Source organism: Cephus cinctus, unplaced genomic scaffold, assembly GCF_000341935.2.
Source record: "Cephus cinctus unplaced genomic scaffold, Ccin1 Ccin1_scaffold0215, whole genome shotgun sequence".
In the NCBI taxonomy this organism is placed as follows: domain Eukaryota; kingdom Metazoa; phylum Arthropoda; class Insecta; order Hymenoptera; family Cephidae; genus Cephus; species Cephus cinctus.
Genome location: NW_014332933.1, coordinates 1,493,159 through 1,518,810, shown reverse-complemented (window position 1 = coordinate 1,518,810; position 25,652 = coordinate 1,493,159). Strand labels below are relative to the sequence as shown.

Here is a 25,652-nt window from a genome sequence, read left to right as displayed (position 1 = left end):
TAGAAACCAAAAAAATAATCCTTACAAAAATGTAAGACATGATTTTTCAAATTTTCATCCGAACCACGTGCAATCTCACATTTACAATGGACGACAGCCATTTTTGATTTAACTTCTTTCTAGTTGCACCACACGACTAACGCGTGCGATTGAAAACTATCTACCTCAAGACTTCTCAATTCGCTGCCTTGTATTTCCCATTTGAAAAGACACGTGTCGCAGATCCAAGCGATGTCCATGCGGACGCGCCTTTTCACCGAGAAGCATTTGCGGATCCATGTTATCTCGAATTTTGACGTTGACCGTAAGACCGAGGATTTGCGAGTCATTGGACCCCCGTGAACGTAGAATTTTAACTTAACCCGAGTAACCAGGTAACAATATCGTTTAAACAATTCGAACGAGAAAGAAAAATTTATCCGGTTGTACATTCCTATTGGGGTAATAAACATAAAACTAACAACGTCCTATTGTCAGCCATCGAGGTATCATTGAAATGTTTCAAAAAGATACATTTAGGAACGCGCATAATTCCTACGTCCCAGTACAAATAATATAATATTTATCATTTTCAATCATCTTTCTCTCTCTCTCTCTCTTTTATGTTCCTTAACGCATATAAGTAATACTGCATGGACGCCATCTTCTCGTCCCCAATACCTAGAGATTTTCCTACAGTGCATTAAGCATAATATCTATCTAAACTTAGCCTTAGTTACTGTTCTAGGTGTCTGTTGAGAATGAGAAAGTATTGTCTCACGATAGCAACGATAAATTATTGTATTACTCTTGTTGAAAGAAAACAAATATATATATACATATATATACTAAAGAGGGACGCGACTTATTCGCCACTCGGACTGGTATTGCATTACGTCACTATGGAAATGCTGCTGTTTATAAGAATAGGGTGTTGATTATGTACATGTATGTTTTCAAGTTCTAATAAATGGATAATTACCAAATCGCACCTTCTTGCTTTGATGTTCGTGTGTAATGTTATTCTCTATTGATAAGCAGCGCGCACAATATTACTTTCTGTCTGTCTATTATTTTAAAAAAATATTTTTTCATGAATTCCGTGCCTCTCTCTCTATCTCTCGTTCGCTCGTAACGCCAAATTCCGTTGACCCGCGCGACGCAGACAATCGACACGTCAGATCCTTCATTTCCAGGAAAACTTCCCCGCACATTTGTCCGTCGGATTAATCGTTAAGAAAAGTGTCTCCTCGTACGTCGGCTTGTTTGCTGTTTGTATTATTGTCCAGAATGCCTGGTAAGGTAGATCCTACAGAATCTTCTCTGTGCTCCCATCGAACGTGATGCGATGTGAATGTACGGCTATAGTCCCTGTGTGTCAACTCCTTTGATTAATGTTAGAGAAAGTAAAGTAAAACAAAAGATCTAACAGCACGGTATGCGTACCATTGTCCATTTGCAGTATAACAAAAGAAAACATAACCAGTGTGCTACGATCAGTATTCACGTACCTGCCAAATGCATTCCTTACCGCTGTACGGTCTTATACAAGCTTGTTTACGCATTGAGGTTACCCGAGCATAAAGGTGCCCATGGAAACGCTTCCTTATTCGCCGAACTGTTGTAGGATCGACCGTACTTTCTGTCCGTTAATACTTTTCTTTCGTACGCGACTGCCGCGAAAATTCAAATTCGAGCCACGGATCCCGGTTCGCGTCCAATTGCACGAGGCGCCCCTACAATGAGTTCGGGTATAGGTAAGCGCGAGGCGGGAAATATGAAAATGTAATTGTGAAAGCTTTTCGAATTTTCATCTGTCCAGTGTGAAGGCTTTTTTTCTTTGTTTCTCTCCTAAGAATAATCCATAACTGTACACTGCTCATTTTTATTAAACATTTATATTGCTCAATCGTATCTCCCAAGTTAACCCTATGCTGGTCATAAGGCTCCAGGTGCGTATCTAGGCAAGTAGAATGGGGTTGCCAAGCGGGCCCGCTTTACGGCAGGCATACGTAAGCTCTCGGTAGGCACGGTGCGCGTCCCTCAGTCAACACGATCACTGTTGACATTCAATTCCAAGGACGCGTCACGCTTCGGCACAGCCACCGGCTCCAAATCCTGTTACACGAACCAGCATCCGAATCCTGTCAGACGAAGATGTCCCAGGCTCGAGCCCTTCCGGGTACTGTCCATTCTCATCTGGTCCTCTCCCGCTCCCCGGTCCACCTCGGCTTCGTCCGAATCAAAGATTTGACAGGGAAGGCCTTATAACCAGCAAAGGGTTAGGAATGGCAGCGGACACGCACGGAAGACTAGTTAGTGTTTGTTTCTTTGTGGAAGGATGAAGCTGTCGAAGGTGCTCTGCGGGAGATAGGGCTTTTATAGGCTCTCCAAACTCGTGTGTTCCTCATCGCCAAACCGACCAGCGACTGACCGCCAACTTCTCAGCCAAACTGACACCTGCCGAAATCAGGATGCCGTCGCTCGCACGTCTCTCTATGTTGTCGAAGTGATCTGATCGCGAGAGATATTTACTCCTTTACTTTTCTTTTTCCTTTTTTGTGTGCCGTTCTCTAGGTTATTGTCGGTGCTCATTTTTTTTTCACTATTCTTGTAAACTAAAACGTCACAGGTCAGACACGCACGCTCGCTCGTGACGCAATTATCTATTGACATTTTCACATATTCTTCTACCGACACAATCTTTTGCCACGCTCGCGAGAAACGATTTATCGATGCGACCATTGTATTATGATGATAATGATAATGATATATACGTATGTGCATTATAATCGTATTATGTGCCACGTGACAAGTCATCGCCGATAACGTGCAGGTTCTTCGTTATTTTGTTCTTTTCTTTTTTTTTTCAAATTTTTTTTTTTTTTTTTTTTTTTTTTTTAAAAATTTTTTTTTTTTTTTTTTTCCTTGTTTCGATCGACCTCTCGTACGTTTGTTACCATTTATGTTAGGCTTCTAAGACGTGGCGATAACGTCGTACGTACTTTAGGAACGTAAGTCGACGCGACTGTACACTCGTTATTACGAGAGATCGAGCATTTCTTGCGAGTCTCTTTCTGTGAATATTCTTTTCTTATCACGTTACTCCGTCTCTGTCGACAGTTTTTTTTTTTTCCTTGATTTACGACGATTCTTGAAATCGAGATTACAACTTTTCTTTTTTTCGTTCTTTCTCGGAACGAACTTAGGAACGCGATACATTTACGAATTCGACCTTCGTCTATGGTAGATAGTACCCTTCGTAATACATTTATGTGTAGACAACTATGTCAATTTTTACTGTTACACTAAAAAAAAAAAAGTCATTTAGTACGCCAGTAAATAAAGCTGTCTCAATACAATGACGATATTTTCAAAAAAAGATTATTTATCACCTACCTAATCGGATTGCCCGATCCAACCGTGTCTTACGTACCAGGTACGTTCTCGGGTGCTCGAAGTTGTATGTAAAAAAAATATTTCGTACAGTCCGGGCACAAATTTGTCTCAATGATATTCATGAAGATTTCGAATAAACGTTTAATCGGATATTAATTGTAAAATTAATTGAAGTATTACCGCCTGCTTAATCTTTAGCACTGTGTATACGTCAAAGTGACTAATTATGTATTACGTGACAATTGTCTCTTGCAATTCGTATCTCTAGCGTTACGCGTTCGCGTGACGTGGGAGACGGCAAGGATAAATGACAGATCTTTGGCATGTTCGCGTTGGTCCTAACAAAAGCGAAATATTTGTCGATTAATTTATTTATGAGAGGCTGAACATGTTGTATGCAATGCTTCGTATTACGGTACGAATTAATGTTTGGATATACATATGAAAAGGGTTCAGTTCGGCATTTGAAGCTGCAACGAGAAGATATCTTGTTACGCACTAGGTACGTGTATGTTTATTCATATATTTTGATTATTCTTCAAGATCCTTTAATAATAATAAGGACGATCTTTGTGCCGCAGCGTCAAGCTAATTGATCCCTATTCATATAACGTTAAGAGTCGTTAAGTTTTCCGAGCGATTCTTAATTGTCTATATTTTTCTTTATTCTTTTTGTTCTAGGAGGAAACACCTCAAGGATTCTTCGAGGATCACGGATTGGGATAATTACGGGATCGTCCTTTGCATTTTCATCAGCTCCTACGATTTCTGTACATTCGTCAAAATATCGCTCGAACTTCTTCGTCCCAATGCAATCATGGATTAGACGTATAAGATGTATGCTTCGAAGAAAAAATGTTATCTGTACCGGACCGACCGATTGCAATTACGATTAACATGCGTGTCGTATATATTAATTAATAATTACCTCGGTGCCTTGATGTATTACTATTTTTTTTTGTTTTTTCTTTTTGGATCGCTTGATTCTTGATTTTTTATCGTTTCCCTTTTTTTTAAATATACTTCCAGCCCTCGCAGTATTTCTGTACGAATAGGAGAAACTGCTGATCGAAATTGCAATCGGTCGACACAAGTCAATGAGTAGATATGATAATTGACTTGGTATGCTGTAAAAATTATTGTACTAAAGCATCGTTGGCTTTATAGGGTAAACATTGAACGGATTAGAGATGTAATTTAGGCATTTGAAAATCTAGTTGGGGGTAGCTTAAAACAATGTATTTCTTTAGTTTTCTTCTTTAATCGGACGACTAATTGCGTTTTATTATTTAAACTAATCGTCTCAGCCACGCAGCCATTGGTTAATCGGTTAACGCAATTAGGTAATTTCGTTTGAATAACTTATCATTAGCCATCTAGCGGTAACGTTAAGTAATATTTCATATTTAATGACAAGTCCACGAAAAGTATTGACCTTGCGACCTAAAGTATTAATTAAAGACTAGCGGTGACTGCTTAACTTAATTTTACATGCCGGGAAGGCGTCGATGACGAAAATCAAAACGAGGATAAACTAGTGATCATCCGATCGATTGGTTCGCGCTAAAGTCTCAATAAATGTAGAGTGAACTTGTGTAGGAAGTGGTTGTTGGAAATCTTCGTTTCGAATAATGCGACAGTGCATGGAGACGTTATACAATTTATGCGCACAATTGTTCTTTTAATGCATAAGGTATTTAAAGCTAGACAAGTAGGGCATCGTTACTCTTTCTGCGTGCACGAGGTTCTATTTGATACCGTATGTTAAATGGACTCAAACCCAATCAAAATGTCAGAAATAATGTCGATACCACAGTGAGGCTATTATTATTATACAGAAAAGAACGTACGACGATGTCATTAAAGTTGCTGAAATCCGTCGAGTAACTCATTGTGCAGTTATAGAACTGTGGGCGATACATTCCTTGAAAGAAATTGTTTAATTGTAGAGAAAAAAAAGTGGCGCTGCCTGCTGATTCAAGTATTTATAATGTCAGTCGTCTACGTATGGTACCGTCGACCGGTAGCTTTGGTAACTTTATTTCTAGCTATTATCGTCACCCATGTATACGCTGAGGTTTCCTTTAGGGAAACTACTGTTATCAGCAACATTCCGTTACTGGCTCAGCGTGTCCTGTCTTTAAGGATACAGTTGCGAAATTAAATCTGCGAACGTTTATAACTATACAATTTTTATCTTAATATTTGTTCCTTACGATGGCATTGTAATCGCTTAATCATTCCACTATCGTATAAGTTAGAGCTTCTTAGCCAACAGTATGAAAAATTATGCTACTTGCGCGAGTATCTATGACTGGCAATGTGTAAAAGTATTAATGGCTGCCGTCGACTGTCCTTCACGGTTTATTGACAATTTTCTCGCCACGTGGTTCAATACTTATTTCCATACAGTGAAATTTTCGAAATTCTTCAAACAAGGGATACAAAGTTGCCACGGGGTGGCAGCCTGCAACCTCAGCTATCCTGGATCTAAATTACGGCTGCTTCTGCTTCAGTGATTTTCCAATAGATATTTTCGGGAAATATGGATCTCGAGCCACGTGGAGAGAAAAGCGTTTACGAGCGGAGACCATTAATGCTCTCGAATGTGCGTTGCCCGTTGAATTTTCGATTTTAATGAATATTTTAATGCGTCAGTTAGGATCGGCAATTAAATACCAATAGATCTTACTGTTTTGCGTCAGTTCGTCAGTTCGTATTAAAATAATATAAATTATATGCAAGTGCGAATCAAGTATCACGTTAAATAGACCATGCTTAAGCTCCGTCCATAACAAAGTATATAATAAATATTAATAAAAACTTGTTACTACACTATGCACGCGCATATATCATGTCAGTACTTAAAGATCCGCTTGTTCCCTGCTGTTTGCATAAGTTTTAACATAAGTAGAATAACGTCACAGTAACCAGACGTGTCTTCCCACTAATTTTCCCTGTGCTAGCCCAGCATTCCTTGAGCTTCCCGTCGACTTCTCAAGAATCATCTATACACGTGTATCCGCCGTAAATAAAAATTCTCTGGCTAAAGTAATTAAAGTATCCAAATAGCCAGACAGGCGAGACGACGATTCGGCGGCGTCGCGCGCGGCCGGCATCGGAACCAGAGAGTCCGTTAGCGACGCGCATGCGGCCATACGGCGGCGTCGTTGGCGTCGGCGTCGGCAGATCGGGATTGCTCGCCCGAGCAAGCTCAGAAAAGGATTTCCATAGCGCGTATACGTAGCCGTGTTAACAGCGTCTCGGGACCTGCCGCACGTGTGCGTACGGAGTACACAGGGAAATCCGTAGGTTTACCATAGTCGCGCGCAGTAGTATTCCGAGTGACGATGCATCGGAGGTAAAGTTTATATATTTTCGGTAAAAGGTCTGAAAGAGAGAAAGAGAAGCATGGTACGGGTGGGTCTCCCAGCGAAGGAAACGGCCGTGCCGTGTTCGGAGCTACGGCACTGACCGAAAATATGCTCTCGTCCCGACTGCGTCTCCTCGTCGTGGCGAATGGGAAAAAAGGGTCCAGCCGCCGCAGCGTACGCGACTCATCTCGGGAGCGTGTGGAGAGAAATTGCTATCGCAGCCTCCGCAAGGATCACAAGAAAGGGAGCACACGTGCGCCGTGGCGCAGCTTGTGACGCGTTCCTGCTTGGTGGCGACGGTGGTTACACGCGTAGGGCGATACCGGGCGCTGCTGGGAGGGAGGCTGTATCTCTGGAATCGTGACGAAGCTCGTAAATACGTGGAATCGTGATTGCCGACGTGCCGAATTTTGGCAGGAATCGAAGTGAGAGGCCGGTGAATGAAGCGGAGAGATCCGTAAGGAGGCTGGACCCGTGGAAGTAGTATTTCCCCATGAACTACGTCAGAGTGATCCAGCGAGAGTAGGGTGCGATTTCCGCGATTGGCCCAATTCCTCTGGGCGTGTTTCGAGGGGAATAGTGGAAAGGAAGAATGTAGCTTCGTAGTGGAGAAAGGACAGAGAGTGCGTGAGGGAGCGGGTGGGAAAGGGAGAGAGAGAGAGAGAGAGAGAGAGAGAGAGAGAGAGAGAGAGGAGAATGCGTTGCGCGGATGTCGCGGTGCGGAGACGCGTCGGCGCGTGAGCGTGACGTCGCCGTCGTGGTCGTCGTCGTCCTCGTTGCCGCCGCCGTCGTCGCCGTCGTCCCGACGTCGAACGTCGCTCGGTCGGTCGTGTCGATAGGTGGAGATAGGATCTCTAAAAGAAATATCTCGCGTTCGTTTGTCGACGGGCTGCTGCTGAGGTCGCGCTCGGAGCACGAGAAGAAGAGGAGGAAGAAGCTGCCGATAGAGGAGTCGGTGAATCTGTGCCTGGATAAGGGAAGTACATACAGTGGCCCTGGTCTTGCTGGCAGTGACGGGGGGGTGCTCCTGGGAAGTGCTGGTGTCTCCTGGGGAGGTGGCGGGCCTCGACGTGGTTTTAGAGTGCGAAAGTGGCACGAGTGGCGTGTCGAGTGCCAGTCCGTCGGGTCGCTCGGGTCGCTCGGGTCTGCGGGGTCGTCTCGACGGTGGCTCGTACGCGGGGCGGCGCGTCGCGCGCCCTCCCTGGTTCGCGGGGCTGATGCCAGTGCAGCTATTCGGCGCCCGCTCCAACTCTCGGATGCGCGAACGAGATATTTTCCTAGTGATGGTCAGCTGTGAAGTGGGCACGGTACGGAAAGCCTCCGGAAATGCGCCTTAGACACGTAACTCTGATCGACAGGGACACCCTACGGCAGCGCAATGTTCGCGTACGGTTTCGAGATAACGTAGGCATGTAATATCAATGTGCGGCGTGCCCTGTGTAGCTTCACGGTGAAAATCTGGCGTGATCGGTGCCGCGGTGGATCGGGGATCATGGCGTCGGTCTCGGCCGAGACTCCAGCCAGCCATGGGCACAGCTTCAGTAAGAAAACGTTTCATAAACCGACCTACTGCCATAGCTGCACGGACATGCTCTGGGGCCTCATACAGCAGGGGTACATCTGCGAAGGTAGGCATCCCCTGGATACTCTTGAACTCCACTTTAGGACTTCCTTCTCGCGTCTGTCAATTTCCAGGTCTACGTCTTCCTCGCAGGCTCTTCACTTCCGGATATCTTATTTATATTTCTTTGTCTTACCAAAGGACGTCCTGCCGCTCCTCGAACTCTATCGTCCTACACCCCTCCCTACTCGAATCCTTTCGTTCCGGGACCTAGCAAAAGGAAGTGATCGTCTGATTCCCGTGGCCTGGTAATCCTGTAGATCCGGTATCTTGTTTAAGGTTAACGCCAAAATTGGCACCTCTCGTCTGACCTTACGATTATACGGGACTCGATGGTACTCGGAAGAAAGCCGTGCTCGTGGGAAATATTTATTTCCAGTACCGGCTCACTCGATCCGTCCTACAGTTTTAACGTCGGGGGCTCGATCAAAATTTCCACGAGTTTCGGGAGCCCCGTTCTGATACGGCAGTTACACTGTGACATTGACAAGCTCCCTTGTATCTCCCATAGAGCCCAATTAAAGGCAGATCGATAAGTGTCCGGTAATTAAATCCAAGTAGACTTCCTGTTGCGGGTCCGTGCATCGGCAGTCGGCACCCGGGGCCATTCGCCCCGTGCGCGTGGCCCACGCCAGCCACGGGATCTCTAAGGCCTTGGCTGTTTTATCGTGCAGGACAAAACTGGCTGACCTCCAACAACGATGAATGGAAAGTGCCCGTTCAGTGTTGTGTCTGCATTCGCGGCGAGGGTGGCATTCGACTCCGAAGCGAGAAGGAGCCTCGAGGCGTCGAGTCTCGTTCTCGTTTTAAGGGTTAGCTGCCAAGAGTTCTCAGTGTACCAGAATTCTAGGCTGTATTTACATTCTAAAGCACAGTTCACATTGGTTCGTGCGGAGTGGCGACAGAGAAGCAGAGAGAGAGAGAGAGAGAGACCACTGTGGGATTGGCTGGAAAAACAAGGCCAGAACCAACCGAGAAGGTTGTTTCTCGTGCGATTCCAGCAATTCCGTCTCTCGCGTCAGTTCCCCTGTATTATCCGTGAGTTCGAGCACTCGACGGCGAGCGAGAGAGACAGAGGGCAGATGGCGCGCGCATCGTGCCTCTCGCGGCATTGATCGAGGGGGTGGGGGGTGGCCAGGAGTCGGCCAAGGCGGAGCAGGGGAAAGGGAAACGGCAAAGCCTCCGAGTGAGGCCGAACCGAAGGAACCGAGTTATGGCGGCACTCCCGCTCCAAAGTCCAGGCTGCCCGGTTTACCAGTTTTCCTCCCTGCTTCCTGCTGCCGCCGTTTCCTGGACTGTCGCTCCCGACTTTATCCAGACTGTATTTCTTTCTTCCCGGTCGTCCATTACGCACTGGCAATTGCCCTGGCTCGCTCTCGCCGCTCCTGACTCCTGCTCTCCCAGTCGTCTAGGACGCCTGTGTACGTTACTACTCATGTCGAGTTCACTGGACAACCTTTCGATGCGTCTACTTTGCTCTTTTTGACGCCTCGTAGTTTCTGTCTCTCTCTACTTCGATAATCGCTAGTCTTGCGTCCTTCTCTGGCAGCGTGTGACGTCAGCGCTCGTGCCCCCTCGCACGAAGACGTTACAGTCACGTAAACACAGCCTAGGATAGGACCACCTAGCGGCATACCAGGAACTAGGTTACTTGCCGCTTCTCTAAGCCAGATATCTTCCCTAGCCTTACGCCACTCTCCCTGAGAGCCGATAACAGTAGCCCGCCACCGTGGGTTCAATAGTTTTTATTCGAGCCTGTACTTTATGCGGTTTCCACACGACGTGGAGTGCGGACGGAAGGAAAAATTGTATATTTCCCATATTTCTGTAAATCTTACTCGACACTCGTTAGGCATTCTGTCGATGTATATTATGGAAGTATGCTCAAGATTTTTCGTTTAACAATGTATACTCTGTCACCTGAGTCCTGCGTTATGGCAGCCAGTCGTAAAGTACAGTTGGCAATATCCTCAATTGTATACTGCGTTCGGCCATTTTCGAATCGCCTTATAGACCGAAGAGCTCGATCACTCGGACGCGAATGAGAAGTCGGAGACGCTCAAGGAACTTTCTGTGAGTTGGTATCGATTGAGAAAGAAATTATAAATTTCTATACGTTTCTTTTATGATGCAATTTTATTAACATCGTACTAATGAGTATTTATGGGAAAAAGGTATGACAATTGTCTAATGTACGTTTCATGTTGGTAACCATGCGATCGGAAAGATTAATAACTGACGCCGCTTAAGAGACGCGAAAGAAATGCGTGTCAGGACACGTTTGTGCTACCTACGTAAACAGGGTACGGAAGGTACAACACCCTTGCGTGTCGTACATGCTGGTAATGCTTGCACTCGACAATTAATAAATTAAAAAGAATTAAAAAGAATGAACCTAAGAGAAATGTGACTCGCGTGATTATTAGTCACGGGCACGCGAGGCCAAGTAACAGGCGCGCACGAATGTCCATCGTGCGTGAAAGAGAAATAATAGAGAAACGTACGTACCAACTTCGTAATATCGCGAAGAGCGTCTTTTTCAAAATCGTTGTCGTACGTGTAGCAGCCAGGCTTGCTCGCGCACGTGTAAGTTCCTGCGTCAAAGTCAACCCTCTACTACATTTTTTTATTTATCTAGGTAAACGTAAACCTTTATTTTTAACTTCCCACCCGTTGTCCCGAGCCTCGTACCGCGACTCTTAACGAACCCTGTACGAGAGCTGCATTCTCACTCCGAGCATGGAAAGTTTTTACTCTTACGATTTTTTTTGATTTCTTTTTTTTTTTATGTCTGTTTCTCAGAACATTTTTTACGAAATTATATAACATTTTTTTCTCACGAGGAATTCTCCTGGAGCTACGCATCAACCCGGATCATCAATGGATACATTTTACTCGATTCAACGTGGCCCAAGGGCATTTTATTTTAGCAGCCCTACTAGCGAACCGGAAGCGAAAAAACCTTTGGACTGACGTACGTCGTACGCTGTGTATTTTCGCGATTGGAGTTTTAGTCGGGGTCTGTAGATAAAAATTAATTCTCAGTAGTAGATCCTACAAGGTTCCGAGGAACCAACTCGAAGTTAACCCGAACGTACTTTGTGAAATAAAATACTTGGAAATATTTGTATTCAAGAAAATTTATGGGATTGCAAAAAATAATTGCAAAAAATTTTTTAAAAGTATTACAAATTCATTCTCAGTAGTAAATCCCACAAGGCTCCGAGGAACCGACTCGAAGTTAACCCGAACGTACTTTATGAAATAAAATACTTCGAAACATTCATATTCCGAGCAGTGCATCGTATCGTAAAGAAAATGATAATTAAAATATTTTATTACGAAACATTCGACCATGCGAATGCATAAGACACGAGCTTCCACATGAGAATTTACGTTAATCCTGCCTAAAAATAGAGGCCGTCGATGTAAATCCGTTACGCAATTAACACCAGAGGCTTTAATAAACCAAGGCTTTATGGATATCACAGTGTCATGTCAATGGTCTGTTAATACTCACAGGAGCAAGAAGGAGGAACACTGGGTCAGATGATTTTAATTGACGGTTATCGTCTGTTACTTGGACCATATCATTTTACAAGGCACCCGTCAAGTACTCGACGTACATTTTTTTTTGCGAAATTAATTTTCACGTGTCAAATGAATATTCGCAAAGAATCTCTAAGGTGCACTTATAATTAGCCGTGCCTACTTCGTTCTCTAGTAAAACGACTAACCTGTGGCATCCCTGGTATCCAACGTATAAAACGTCCCACTCTGGGAAACAATGCTAACTCGAACGTAGAGAGAACTCTTTATGAAGTTGGTACTCGTGCTTAAAGAGTGTCAACCACTCGGACAGCAGAAACTAATGACATGGACACGTTACAAGAGTAGCAGGCAATATTACGCGACAGCGAAGTATTCAGAAAAAAAAAAAAATGAAATTCACTTTTTGCCTTAGATTTTCCCCTTTTTTTTAATTTAACAAAAGTCCTGTAACGTCAATTAGCATTGTTTCATACCAAAGGGATCTGTTCCTCTGAAACGCCCTGTACCTTCGAACCTTTTCGTTCTTCCATATACTGCTGGACTCCGATGAATAACGTTAACCGAACGGGCCTATTTTAAATCTACTGCATTTCACGTTACAGTGTGTAACTTCGTGGTGCACGACCGCTGTCTCAAGGCCGTCGTCTCTCCCTGCTCCAGCATCGCGGCAAGCCTGATTAAGGTAAGAAAAAAAAATTAATTTTTGAAAAAGCCCAAAATATTTTTTTTAATTGTACCAATAGCAGTCGCAGGTAAAAAAAAATTAGTGTGATTTAAAAAAATATATTCTTATGGTTCAATGCATAATTAACAATTAAAATTATTATTTCTTACAGAACCCTGTTGCACACTGTTGGTCTGAACAGGTCCATCACAAAAGAAAATTTTGCAACGTGTGTCGAAAACGCCTTGAAGACAGTCTGTCCATTCACTGTGAAAGTAAGTAATGTCTGGGTCTGACAGATGCGTCATTTTTTTGTTCTACGCGCCTGGTACGTATACAGAATACCGTAAGGGTCTCTATTACTTGCCCTCAGTATGCGAGTACTTCGTCCACACAGACTGCCAGGATTTCGCAGTGGCAGATTGCAAAGAAAACGCGACGTACTTGCCGGGCAAGGATCTCGCATCGGTGAAGCACACGCATCACTGGCGCGAAGGGAATCTTCCGAGCAGTTCGAAATGCGCCGTCTGCAAGAAAGGCTGCTTCTCCGCCGAGTGTCTCTCTGGGTTTCGATGCGAGTGGTGCGGCATGACGGTAAGAGTATTAGGGGTTCATGAGTCGACGCGGTAAGAGGGAAAAATGATAAATATTACTACTTGGCATTTTGCTTCTCTCGTGCTGTCAGTCCCATGCCTACTGCTACAAACACATCCCGGTCGAGTGCACCTTTGGAAATTTGGAACCGATCTACCTGCCACCGCATGCGGTCAGCATACCACGTACAGAAGTACCCATGGAGGCCATCATTGGGGTTCAAGTACGACGTAAGGAAATCCTGGCGCGTGAGTATTCCTGCCGTAAGTGTCTGCCCTATATTGTATATACATTAGACGTAAAGTTATTACATTCATTTAATACACGTAATTACGAAGTCACATCAAATTTCGTTTTAATCTATAAATAGTACTGCGACCGTACTTTGCTATCGGTTGTATCTTGGGATTTCGAGATCTTTAAAGAAATTTCGTGTGTTCACTTTGACATTACGATGTATCCTCGACCGGTTACATGTAACCGGTTTTACTATATCACGTGAATGTATGTACTATTTGCACTGGTATGGCAGCTGAAGCTAAATTCGTAATAATTAATTGAGCAATTAACCCAAGTGAAACGTCTCGATGCGAATCTGTTCTGGGTCGTTGGTACAGTGATTTGGATATTTCATTTAAATTATCTCGATTAAGATTGTGAGAGGTGACAGCTGTTGTAGGTAAAGAAATTTTATCAAATTTTTCGCTCTCTGCTACATTTATATATATATTATACTTATTTGTATCATATTCTCCTCGTGATACTAAATACTTCTTGTTTCGTGATTTTCCAAAAAAAAATTTCTTCCAATCACTCGCTCTTCTTTCGCTTTGCCTCAATCGAAATCTTACTCAACCAAAATTTCATATCTTCAGCTGTCTTTAGGAATTCTTTAAGTTTCTATTACGCACTGTTGCACGATTATCAATTCTAATGTTTAGTCTATTGCCCTAATTATCATTGAGTAACTGTATATAAGATACTCGTCAACTGAACTAACTTCAGTATCCCAAGGGTAGGTACGTTAAGAGAATTACCGTATCGTGTTATGTGGATTCGACATTTTGTTCTGTATACAAATTGTTTTGCACAAAGAAAAAAAAGGGAAAGGAAAATAACAATAGTCATACCGCAGTGCATATAAAGAACGATGAAATCAGGATTCGAGATAATCAGGAAATAATTAATCGGAGTAAAATAGCATTATTAGTCAATTAAAATAATTAGTCTCACTTGCGCAGGTACACGGTACAATTTTTGGAAAAATTTATTCGAGTCCTGTGTACGTCGGTTATACATATATTGCTCTTTGTGTTTTTATAGAAGGCATGCTTAGGAAAAGTGGCGATAATTCATATTCTTGTACGAAATCGCATCGATCCTGTCGCGCGAGATTCATCGTGCGATTAATTCATAGTTAAAGTGACTGTAAAACATAATCAATATCCCAGAGTGAGTTATCAATGAAATAATGATCGTGGTGACTGATCAATTCATATCTGCCATGCATTAAAGTTAGCTTGAACGTACGTTCAGTGTACATCAGCAGCAGCGACCTCGAGCGTAAATATGATTAATCAATAATCACCAAGGCTTACCCATTAGAAAGAATTATAATCCATTGCGCTTACATCGTCAAGCTTTTTAATAATCGTTTTCACGATACGAGACTCGAATCATACACGCTAGAATTATATGGGCACCAAGGATGCTTTGCAGATTTCCCAAAGTCATTGTATCCTGTATGCGATGAAAAAAGAAACATCGTCAATCCATCCCTGTGATCTTGTAGTAAGCTTACGAGAAGGCTGCCAATTCGTACCACGTAGTACAGGTGCGACATCTGTGAACGTTATTTCGAAGCGCCAAAAGTCATAGAGAAAGAGCTGTCGAGGTAAAGATGATTTTAAAAAGTCGAAAAAAAGAAAAGAAAGAAGTTTGGATAAAAAATATTGGTGAAATTGTAATACCGACTGGATAATTCTATATTGACGAATGAAATTAACAACTTAACGATTATTACCAATTATGTGTATTGTCAACCGACCACGAAATTTCTGTGGACTCTATTAATATCCTGTATAGAGGTTATATGAAATTCGGACCATCGTTTGCTTCTATTTGAAGATTACACCGGAGAGCAATTCGATTTCGCTGAGAGTGAACAAATTGGGGGTGCAGGTCACCTGGCCGAAGCTTTGAGGCGCCTTTCGCTAGTTTTGCCACGTAGCTGCCATGGAAATTGTCATGCTTCCCCTCCTTATGTTCGAGGTACCTAGATTATTACCATCATCATGCAACCATGTGTGTGAGCGTATATACTCGATATTAAAGTACCTATTGCGTAATGCTCTATACGGAAGCGGAAATACTGGCGAATCAGACCACGGAGTCGTCGTGGTGTTCACGTGCATTTTAAATATCATATTTATACGCACAATGTATATATTCAATTTATTGTGGTACTCTTTAACGTCATTTCGGTATATGCATAAATATAACTTGAGCTATTCGTGAATTTGCATCCGTATCGTTAATTGCGAATTGGCAAGTAGTACGTTTCTTTAGGCGATGTCATTTATACTGTGTGCCAGTGTCGAATAATCTCGGATCTTTTGAGTCGCGTCATATTGTGTTTGCTTAGAGTATTTATATATTTTGAAAATCAGAGATGGGAGAATATATACTTTTTTTCTTCTTTTTTTCTTTCTTTCTTTTTTTACCCCCCATCAGATTCCTCGTATCATTGATATCGATACTCTCCGATGGCAGTGTTACGATGAATAATCGATAACGAACGAATTCAAAAATTGCACCGGAGTCAATTTTGTAGAAAAAATTTTTTTGGCAAAGCCATCCTTTTTCACACGAAGTATAATTATTGTGTCTTAATTGTTGCGTAATTTATATCGATGTTTTATTTATTTTTTTTTATTCTCGCTGCTTATCATCATTGTCGAGCCTACCTGCGTAATAATGGAATTGCAATTTTCTATAAGGACAGATTCATCTGTCGCTTATCTGTCTATTTTTATCTTTCTTTCTCCCACTTTTCTTCCTTTCTCTCTCTCTCTCTCTCTCACTCTCTCACCCTATCTCTTCCTCAAATTTTATACCTCTAATATTCCCAGTTATTATTTTCATTTAGAAATCATTAGCTTGAATCAATAATTCTAATCGCAGTAGACAATCATCGTAAAAAATAGCAATGCTGCTGTTGGCAAAAAAAAAATGGAATTGTTTTCGAAATAAAGAAAAAATCAAATTTAATTTTCCAAAATTATATTCTCAACTTCCTTGGGCCATTATCGAACGTAATGTCTAAACTCATAAAGATACGAAGTAATTACCAAATAATTTCACGTATCTAAGTGAATAACGTCTTTATGTTATCTCGTCATCTTATACGTATTTTCGTTATTGGCAGTTACGTTTTTAGCATGTACATATATGTTTCGCTTCAGTGCATGCGCTGTCACTCAGCCCGCTGGATGCAATGTGAGATTCTGTGATGCTTATCAGTCGACTATGCAGTCAAGTGAAGTGAAGGAATCCTACTGAGTACACTTCCTGTTATCTGTGCTTCGCGAAATCATCGTGTACGTTTAATGGTAAGAGGTGTGACATATACAAAACAAAATAAACGAAAAAAAAGGGGAAAAAATTAATTACACGTTTTAAAAAAAAATAACGTGTATCCTTACGTCGCGTTCTACGAATCCTACGAACGAGTAGTTCACTGCGCACGATCATTGTCGATGACTTGAAAATTGACCAGTGGTTGATTAACGTAGTCTATGCAATACGTTCGGACGGCTATACCTTGAACGTAACGGAGGGACAAATTGGAATCTAACCTCGAAATTGATACGTTGTTAGAAAATTAAAAGAAAGACAAAGGGCAGACTCAATAGCACGTGGTCAATTAAAAATTAAAGACGTTGAGTATACCGAAGACTTAACGAGTGGCAACAAAATGAAATATCTTGATATTTTCTTATTTTTCATACATTGCGCCATCGTCTGTCTCCGTATCGGTAATATATACGTCACGCGGATGCATTTCGATTTGCCGAAGTGACAAAGTTACCCGTAGGGCGGCGCCACCAGCGAATTGACGGATTCACGTTAATTATATCTATACGTACGGTGATTTTAACACGGGTTTCCATTCACTGTAAGCTTTTCTTATGGTGTCCATTTACTGGTGGATTTACTCTACGGTATACAAAGTCCAGCCAATGAGAACGAAAGATTTTTCGAACGGTTATAATAATTTTAATTCACCTTACGTCTGATCACCTTGTCTCGTTATTACAAACACGAGAATTTTCCCTTACAGCGAGGAGCATATCAGAGGAGTTCAGTAGCGGGGATACGCGATACAGGGACAATGGGGAACCATCTCAACAAGGCGGAACTCACAGTCGCGAGCAAAGACCATCCAAAGAAAAGGACGATAAGGAGAGAGGAGACGAAGGTATCGAATGATATTTCAGATCTGCTTGTTCTTAGGGGACATCGACCTTTGGAATATCTTTTTATATCCTTAATGTGCATTACAGAAATGATAAAAGTATACGACGGCAACAATTCTTTGAGACGTCGAATATTTAGGGTTATTACGGTACCACGACAAGCCACCACGGAGCAGGTCCTTACGATAGCCCTGAGAGCATTTCACATCACCAAGGATCCAAGTACGTAACAGCGCGATGATATATGTCGGATAATTTGTGTACGTTGATTGATTGAGGAATGAAATTTGAACTTTGACATTAATTATGACTGTATTTTTGTCAATAGGTAATTTCTATTTGACTGATCTCTATGCAACGGACGAGACTCAACTGAACGATCCTACACCGATTTTGAATTTACATCGGGAGGAAGGCAAACGTCCAGCTGTTTTTCTGCGGTTTAAGTAAATATACATTTTTTTTTAACTTGAATTTTTTTATCGTGATAATAATTTTTGTTTTTTCTTCTCATCAGGGACAACGAAAGTGGAGAGGTTCGGGTTTATCCTGGTAAATTACAAGTGTCGGAGGCTTTCTGTATAGTTCCTGTTACCGAATCGACGACAGTGGCTGATCTCATCCGGGAGGCTCTTCATCGTTTCGGATTGCAGAATTTCGAGTGCGAGGATTATCGATGCAGCGAAATTCTTTTGGATCGCGGCGGTACGTTTCTGCCGCTAAATTGGACATTGATAATTGGACTTTTGTGGATAAAAATTAATATACGCAGTTTCGGAACGGGTATTGGCCTGGGACGAGAAACCTTGGGAAATTGTCAAGCAACTTGGGAAGGACTCGATAAGACAAATGGAATTGATGAGATTTTATCTTCAATTACAACAAGACCCTCATGGACCTAATCTCGCTTTGTTCGTCGGCAACTTACCGCCGAATCTTTCCGAGCGCAATTATGAGAACATGTTAACCGAATTCTTAGGAAAAGGTAAAAGCAGCCAAATATGCTCGAGCATCGATGCGGCAATCGTTAAATGTTATTTACATTGAACTACGCGAATCAGCCCGGCTAATTAATTAGCTCGATATATCACTATCTTACAGAAAATAAATTCTCGTCCATCGGACCTATATACTACGAGTACGGGTCGATGGTAATTATTTACGAAGACTCGAACAAGGCGGTCAGGGCGCTCTACATGTTACGGGACTCGAAGTACGAAGATAAACATCTTTTAGGTGAATATTTGCCTTTTAATTGATTAATGAGTATAATTAATACAGAAAAAAGAAAAAGGGTACCTTGTAGCAACTGACAAAATTTTTCTTTACGCAGTGATGCTTCTACCAAGTATCGACCCCAGCATGGTGCCACCGGGTGTTCAACCTCTACTCGTCTTCGTTAACGTAAAATCCGGTGGATGCCAAGGACTCGAGTTAATCTCTAGTTTTCGAAAGCTCCTAAATCCTTATCAAGTATTCGACTTGGATAACGGGGGTCCACTTCCTGGGTAAATAATTCCTACGCACGATACGCTAGCTGGAACGAAGCTTAAGACTTGGTACCAGGTCAAGATTAATGTGAGACTTTACAAAATCATTTCCGTAGGCTCTACGTATTCCGTCACGTGAAGAATTATAAGATCCTGGTATGCGGGGGTGACGGGACGATAGGCTGGGTCTTACAGTGTCTGGACAACGTTGGCCAGGATAGCGAGTGCTCGTCGCCGGCGTGTGCCATTGTTCCTCTTGGTACCGGAAATGACCTGGCGCGTGTCCTGTGCTGGGGCCCAGGCTATACCGGTGGTGAAGATCCTCTCAGTTTATTGCGGGACGTCATCGACGCCGAGGAGATCAGACTTGACAGGTGGACCGTTGTTTTTCATACTGAGGAGAAGGAGGACAAGTCCCAGCAAGGTCTCAATGCAGCAGGTAAACGTCGTGGTGCGAGAGAGCTTTAATTAACTTTGTAAACCAGCACGATTGTACCTCGACTAAGGTGCTCGTCGACGGGTCTCTTTTCAGTTGCCGGCGAAGACAATACGCAGATATTTGTAATGAACAATTACTTTGGTATTGGAATTGACGCTGATCTGTGTTTGGACTTTCATAACGCACGCGAGGAGAACCCAAACAAGTTCAACAGCAGATTGCACAATAAGGGTGTCTACGTGAAAATGGGTCTGCGCAAGATCGTTCGACCGAAATTGTGCAAAGACCTCCAGAAGGAAATAAGATTAGAGGTCGACGGTAGACAGGTTGATTTGCCCCAGGTCGAAGGAATAATTATACTTAACATTTTGAGGTACCACAATTTCCTCCTTTGACGCTGTACGATATCCGTCGGTACAAAAGACAATGTATTATTTCATCTGATACCAGTTGGGGCTCCGGAGCAAATCCTTGGGGACCAGGCAGAGAGGATCAGTTCAATACACCAAATCACTGGGACGGCATGCTGGAAGTTGTTGGAGTTACCGGAGTGGTACACCTGGGACAGATCCAGTCTGGTCTACGCACAGCAATGAGGATAGCTCAGGTAGGCGACGAGGAGAGTCCAAATTTTTAAGTAAGAGAAATAATGGTTACCCTCTAAGAGCTAAGAAAAAAAATAATAATAGCGAGACCGCTGCATGGATGAAATATGATGTTCATAGGGTGGCCATATAAAAATTCATCTACACTCAGACATACCGGTACAAGTGGACGGTGAACCGTGGGTCCAGAGTCCAGGGGACGTGGTAGTCTTGAAGTCCGCGTTAAAGGTAAAGCACATTCGAGTTCATATCGATCCCCATAATTCGACGGATATACAAAAAGGATAACGTCAAAGTCATTTATCAGATGATTTAATTACAAAACCACATAATTATCCATCATAAGTAAAACCCATATCCTTATGAAATAACGTCTAATAATGGGGCTTAACTATGTACTTGTGGCACGTTAAATTCCTGACATAAGCATCTGTATGTTCTAGTTAGTAGTGTTTTTTTTTTATATACATATGTACATATATATTCATATATATATATATATATATATATATCAATTCTCATAATACACATGTTTATATATATATATATATATATGTACATATATATTGTAAACGCTCTGCGCATAATCTCCAAGAAAGCATAAACCTTACTGCTGATATCCGTCAGCGCATGCATTCCTCCCCTAATCGCACTCTACTAATATCTCCTTGTTCCTTTGTTCACTTCAGGCAACCATGTTGAAGAAAAATAAGATCAGGCGTCGGAATACCGAACCGTCGATTCTACCTGCTAATGGGGAGGGGGGCAAGAGCACGGACGAGTAAACCAACCATTCTGCAGCTTGCAACTAGTGTCGGTCCTTTGATCATTCGTTTTAAGGTGCGTGATCTCTGCCTAGACTCCTCCATGCGCAAATACCGTGCGCACTAGAGGGGAGTTTCGGAGCGATCCCACCGAGATAAGGCAGACTCCTCCTTTCTCACTCTCACTCTCTGACTCTCATTCTCTTATTTCCTTAAATCTTCTCTCTCTCTCTCTCTCTCTCTCTCTCTCTCTCTCTCATACTATTCAACTCTTCTCTAATCTTGCTCCGTTGTTACTCGTCTATCTCGTCCGATCAATTTTCACCGCATGCGACTCCACCTTTTTCTCTCTACTCTTTTCAGTCTATATCATATATATGCATACGTATTCGCAACTTATACATATATATATATATATATATATATATATATATATATATATATATATATATATATATCCATACCTTATCTCTCTCATGCTTCTCATAACTCCATAACGAATATCCTCGTGTCTCTTATTTTCCTATTTCTTCTCTCTTTCTCTCGACTATTTACCCATTCTCATTCTATATACCTCTATATATACGTATACCATTCCCATTGGACCTCTCTCGGCCCGATGCAGTTGAAGCTTTTCGTAAACTACCGATTAGCCGTGCATTTCTTCCAGATAGTACTTTTTAGCTTTATGACATAACGTTTTTCTTTTTCTTTTTTCTTCTTCTTTTTTTTTATCTTCGACATACACGTACCAATACACTGTACTATATATACATATATATACATGCATCTTATATATATGGATATATAATATACACGGAACATTAACAATCACACAGTGAGACACACAAAATAGTAGGAACACCAAAAAAAAAAAAAAAGAAAGGACGAAACATGCGTAATTTAAGAAAAAAAAATACATAATTAAAATGACACGAGAAACAATTTACACGTAACGAGATAAATAGCACAATCCATCAATGATACACAGAAGACACTCATATAATTTTGGTCGTGTATCTATTATTATTATTATTATTATTGTTGTTGTTATTATTATTACTATTATCACTACTACTACTATTACCACTATTATTACTATTAATTAATTATTGTTATCATTATTGAGTTCCTCTGGTGTTGTGAGCGAGCTGCTATTTTTACTTGGTCATTGGCATTGACTTGTTATCGATCGTTCCTTTGTGCGTTCCCCTGATCCTATCCCTTCCTAGGCTACGATGCTGAAGAAGACCAAGAGTAAAATGAAGCGGCGCAATACAGAGCCGAGCATGCAGCTGGCACTTCAGACCGCAACGACGAACGATCCGGATTCTGAGATCTTCTGAACGAAAACTGACGGCACGTTACGTACGCGGACTTCGATGAACGCCAAAGAGTATTATTTCGTTCGAACTTACGTACTCGGTGAATCAGTCGTGGATTCATTGTTGATTCGATGATCGGCCTCGGAACCGCTTGCGCCTACGGTCCCGCAACACGTATTAGAACACATACGGCATTTATAAGTAGTTAAATAAAAAAAAAAGAAAAAAAAGAAAAAGAAAACGCAACAAGCAAATTTTACCATCTGCGGTAGCACTCAGGCGAACGAGTGACGTACGTATACCTATATACACATATATGTACAGGACTTTCAGAGAACACCCGAATACGTGATTATATACAGTTTAATTAATTAATTGATTAGTCAATTATTTGATTAATTAATTAATTACCCTCCTCGAGAATTCATTGTAAATCCCCGGTGCTTCGTGTTACGCAGGACCGATTATACATTGTCGCGCGTTTACTAGAAATGAAATAGATCTCATTTTTACGTATTTATAGCACTCTATGTAACTATTATTATTATTATTGTTATTGATAAATATTCTTTTTTTTTTTTGTTTTTGTAAAATTACTATGTACGCCTAACGGGATAACGTTACGCACCGTTACGAAAGTTCAAGCAGTATTCGATTTTGTGAATTGTGACAGTTCGCGGGAGACAGTGATGAGATAACGTCTCCGGGAATTGTGTATGCTTACAAATAATTGATTTGCATTTACGTTTGTAGTGTGTTAGTTTGTGGGTCGAGGGTTGAAGGAGGACAAAAAATAGAACAATGTGAAACCGCGAGATGGCTTAGGCCGCAGGCGAGTAAGACGAAAGAGGAGTTATATTGATTGGGTGAGAGAGACGCGAGAGAGAGAGAGAGAGAGAGAGAGAGAGAGAGAGAAATAGAAAAGAAAGAAAAAAAAAATGGTAAACTGTAATGTATATTACGTTTCGTATGGTATTTTACCAAATCTACGGCAAAATCATGGTACGGTTAAAAGTATCGCGATGTAAAACATAATGAAGTCAGTTGTTATTAATATATATTATTATATGAAATATTTACAACTAAATATTAATATATTTACATAATATCGTATTAGCGCTACAGTTTTAATTTGTGATTGTTGTCAATCTGACTGCAGGGCAGTCTGGAATTAACGTGTAAACGAAAAAGAAAAAAAAAAAAAGAAAAAAAAACAATTACCAGTGCAGTCAGAGTTTCCTAGGACACGCGAAATAATAGTTAATTAAAACGGGAAAAATGGGAGAGAAGGAGAGAAACGGAAAAGAAAAAGGAAAATTAACGAATTCGAGGGAAAACAACCGAACGTCGATTTTATGTGAAATTTTCCGTGGGGGCTAATCGTGGTCGCGCAAGGCAACCTTTTGCCAATTCGTCTCCCGTCTCTGCGCGACAGATCGCACAGAAGAAAACTGTTGCCACGTGTGATAAACTCGATATATGATAGTGCAATGAGAGAGAGAGAGTAAGAGCGAATGTATGTGCGTATGCATGTGAGAGAGAGAGAGAAAGAGAGGCGTCTTGGCAATAATGCCAATATTAATTAACGTCTGGCTCCTGTAAACTACTGATTAGGAAGTTTGCTCGAGCCACTGGGTAGATAACACATTCCACTGTAACGTGGCGAGAAACAATTATGTACATTTATAAAAACTATGCCAAAGAATTATAAAGCCCCTAAAAATATAGATTGGTCGTTCTCGGATGATTTTTCATTGATAATAAAAACGGTCAATAATCGTCACGACTGTCGGTCCGTGATGGGAATCGCGAAGGGAGAACGGTCGAAAGTAACGAGTATGAGGAAAAGTGATTTTAAAAGTGGAAAAAAAAAAAAAAACGTAAAATCTTAAAGCTAAACGAACGTAGAGATAGACAGTGTGTGTATGTTGGAAAATAAAACCGGCAGTAGTATGCGAAAGGTTGCGAGTGGACGGAAATCGTTAACGAGCTGGTAAAGTGGAGGAAGTGAGAGAAACATACGACTGGGACTGTAGCGAGTAGGAGAGCGAGAGAGTGAGACGGGAGGGATCGTAAGAGTATACATTGTATATACCCAGGGTGGCTCTGCAGCACAGGCCACGGTGAGTCAACCAGAGAACGAGCATCGGCGAGACAAGTGGCGTCCGGTCGATGTTGTGCGGGTTCGATTTTAAAGAAAAAGAAGGAAAGTTTTCGTAATATCCCGCGTACGCGATGTTATTGCGCGGAAGAGAAATGCGACTTGGGTAATAATAATGGCGTCGGTCGGCGTGTTGAAATCGTGACAAGTGTTAATATACTTGACGTGACTATAGTGCGAGAACGTTTATTGTTCTTTCCTTCGTCCTCTTCTTCTTCTTTATAATTTTCCTTACCTTTGCTTTCCACTTCGTCACGGGAGATGGAGCCGCGATCGCACTCGGACTTGGGACTTTGGCATCGTGACCAGTGTGTTGGGAAGGGCAATCTCGGTGCCAAAAACAAAGTTGTACATAATATATAAACATATAGAAGTAAGCAGAGAAAAAGTAAGAGGGACTTATATTGTGAGTGAGTTTAATATTTGGTGCGTCGTATCGGTGCTGGTGTTTTACGTGAATATCGGCGTTATGGTACTGCGAGAGAGAGAGAGAGAGGGAGATTGGAGAAAGACAGAAAAAACATGTACAATTTATTGTGCCGGCTGTTACGGAGATGGACGATCGAAATGACGCGTGTCACTGGTCTTGTCTAATGTAAGTAAATGCCAATGGGACTCACGTGAACTGTGTTGCGAGGCTCGGGGTGGACGATTAAGCGGGAACGAGAAAGGAGGGTGGATTTTTGAGGTTAGGTGGAGGGACGGGGAGAGAAAAAGAATAATTGAAGAAAATACGATTCGGCTCGAACGAGAAAGAGAATCAAAGGAGTCACATACAGAAGAAAAAAAAAAATACGTTAGTTCGTGTTATTAGGGCGCTTGTAGAACGCGCTCTTGCACCTAGTCAACTAATCCCGTAGACTCCCCGCTGGATGTCTTAAGAAATATTTAAAAAGTACTATTCGAAAAGGCGAAAAAAAAGGATTAATCACTAACAAACCAAATTTACGCGGGAGGCCTTCATTTACGGATAATTGATTGGCCTCCCTGTTCCTAACCTGCCGGCGATGATATGGGGCTCAGTCATTCATGTATTGTATCCGTATCAATGACACATGAATGACACATCCACGGCAGATTGGCGAAAAAACATTTGTTAATCTGACCAAACTGTAATACTGTAATACTTGCTGTCGCTATAAAAAATAGACGAATAGAGGGCTATGAACAATCTACGTATAATAAATGAATGTATGTGCTATGATAC

The 25,652-nt window shown here is 41.9% G+C and overlaps 2 protein-coding genes and 1 long non-coding RNA gene across 10 annotated transcripts in view; 2 read left to right on the top strand and 1 right to left on the bottom strand.

The window, feature by feature from the left end:
- Positions 1-6,216, top strand: part of LOC107265255 (AP-1 complex subunit sigma-2) — a 9,836-nt gene extending 3,620 nt beyond the window's left edge. Inside the window, exon 5 of one of the 3 annotated variants that reach the window (XM_015734534.2) lies at positions 4,060-6,216. In XM_015734534.2, coding sequence (XP_015590020.1) covers positions 4,060-4,104 — 45 coding nt within the window. In that variant the 3' untranslated portion in view covers positions 4,105-6,216. Of the gene's footprint in view, positions 1-2,295; positions 3,342-4,059 lie in introns of those variants that run through there. The other 2 variants (XM_015734533.2, XM_025082384.1) reach the window with 2 other exon arrangements.
- Positions 1,060-2,288, bottom strand: LOC112493967. Its single transcript, XR_003058988.1, has 2 exons — positions 1,491-2,288; positions 1,060-1,350 (listed from the first exon to the last, which is right to left on the bottom strand). It is a non-coding gene; the product is annotated as an uncharacterized LOC112493967 (long non-coding RNA).
- A 1,274-nt stretch (positions 6,217-7,490) lies between the features above and the next one.
- Positions 7,491-25,649, top strand: LOC107265237 (diacylglycerol kinase theta). 6 transcript variants are annotated; one of them, XM_015734486.2, is made up of 18 exons: positions 7,491-8,380; positions 12,528-12,607; positions 12,762-12,864; positions 12,963-13,183; positions 13,275-13,446; positions 15,311-15,454; positions 17,526-17,663; positions 17,749-17,883; positions 17,990-18,107; positions 18,179-18,366; positions 18,434-18,646; positions 18,763-18,897; positions 18,995-19,169; positions 19,268-19,602; positions 19,684-19,963; positions 20,041-20,197; positions 20,316-20,423; positions 22,192-25,649. In XM_015734486.2, exons 1-18 carry the CDS (start codon positions 8,245-8,247, stop codon positions 22,303-22,305), a joined length of 2,952 nt encoding a protein of 983 aa, XP_015589972.1. In that variant the 5' UTR covers positions 7,491-8,244; the 3' UTR covers positions 22,306-25,649. The 6 variants fall into 6 exon arrangements, with proteins under 6 accessions (XP_015589972.1, XP_015589973.1, XP_015589975.1 ...); XM_015734487.2 differs by having other exon boundaries at positions 7,492-8,380; positions 19,268-19,590; XM_015734489.2 differs by lacking the exon at positions 22,192-25,649 and adding an exon at positions 20,885-21,848 and having other exon boundaries at positions 7,492-8,380.
- Positions 25,650-25,652: the final 3 nt, after the last annotated feature.

Bases quoted from the DNA above. Each gene is read 5' to 3' on its own strand.
- LOC107265237 (XM_015734486.2), top strand. From the start codon at position 8,245: ATGGCGTCGGTCTCGGCCGAGACTCCAGCCAGCCATGGGCACAGCTTC. The intron at 15,455-17,525 runs GTACCTAGATTA...TTTCCCTTACAG, and splicing joins TTCCCCTCCTTATGTTCGAG to CGAGGAGCATATCAGAGGAG. The intron at 17,664-17,748 runs GTATCGAATGAT...TGTGCATTACAG, and splicing joins TAAGGAGAGAGGAGACGAAG to AAATGATAAAAGTATACGAC.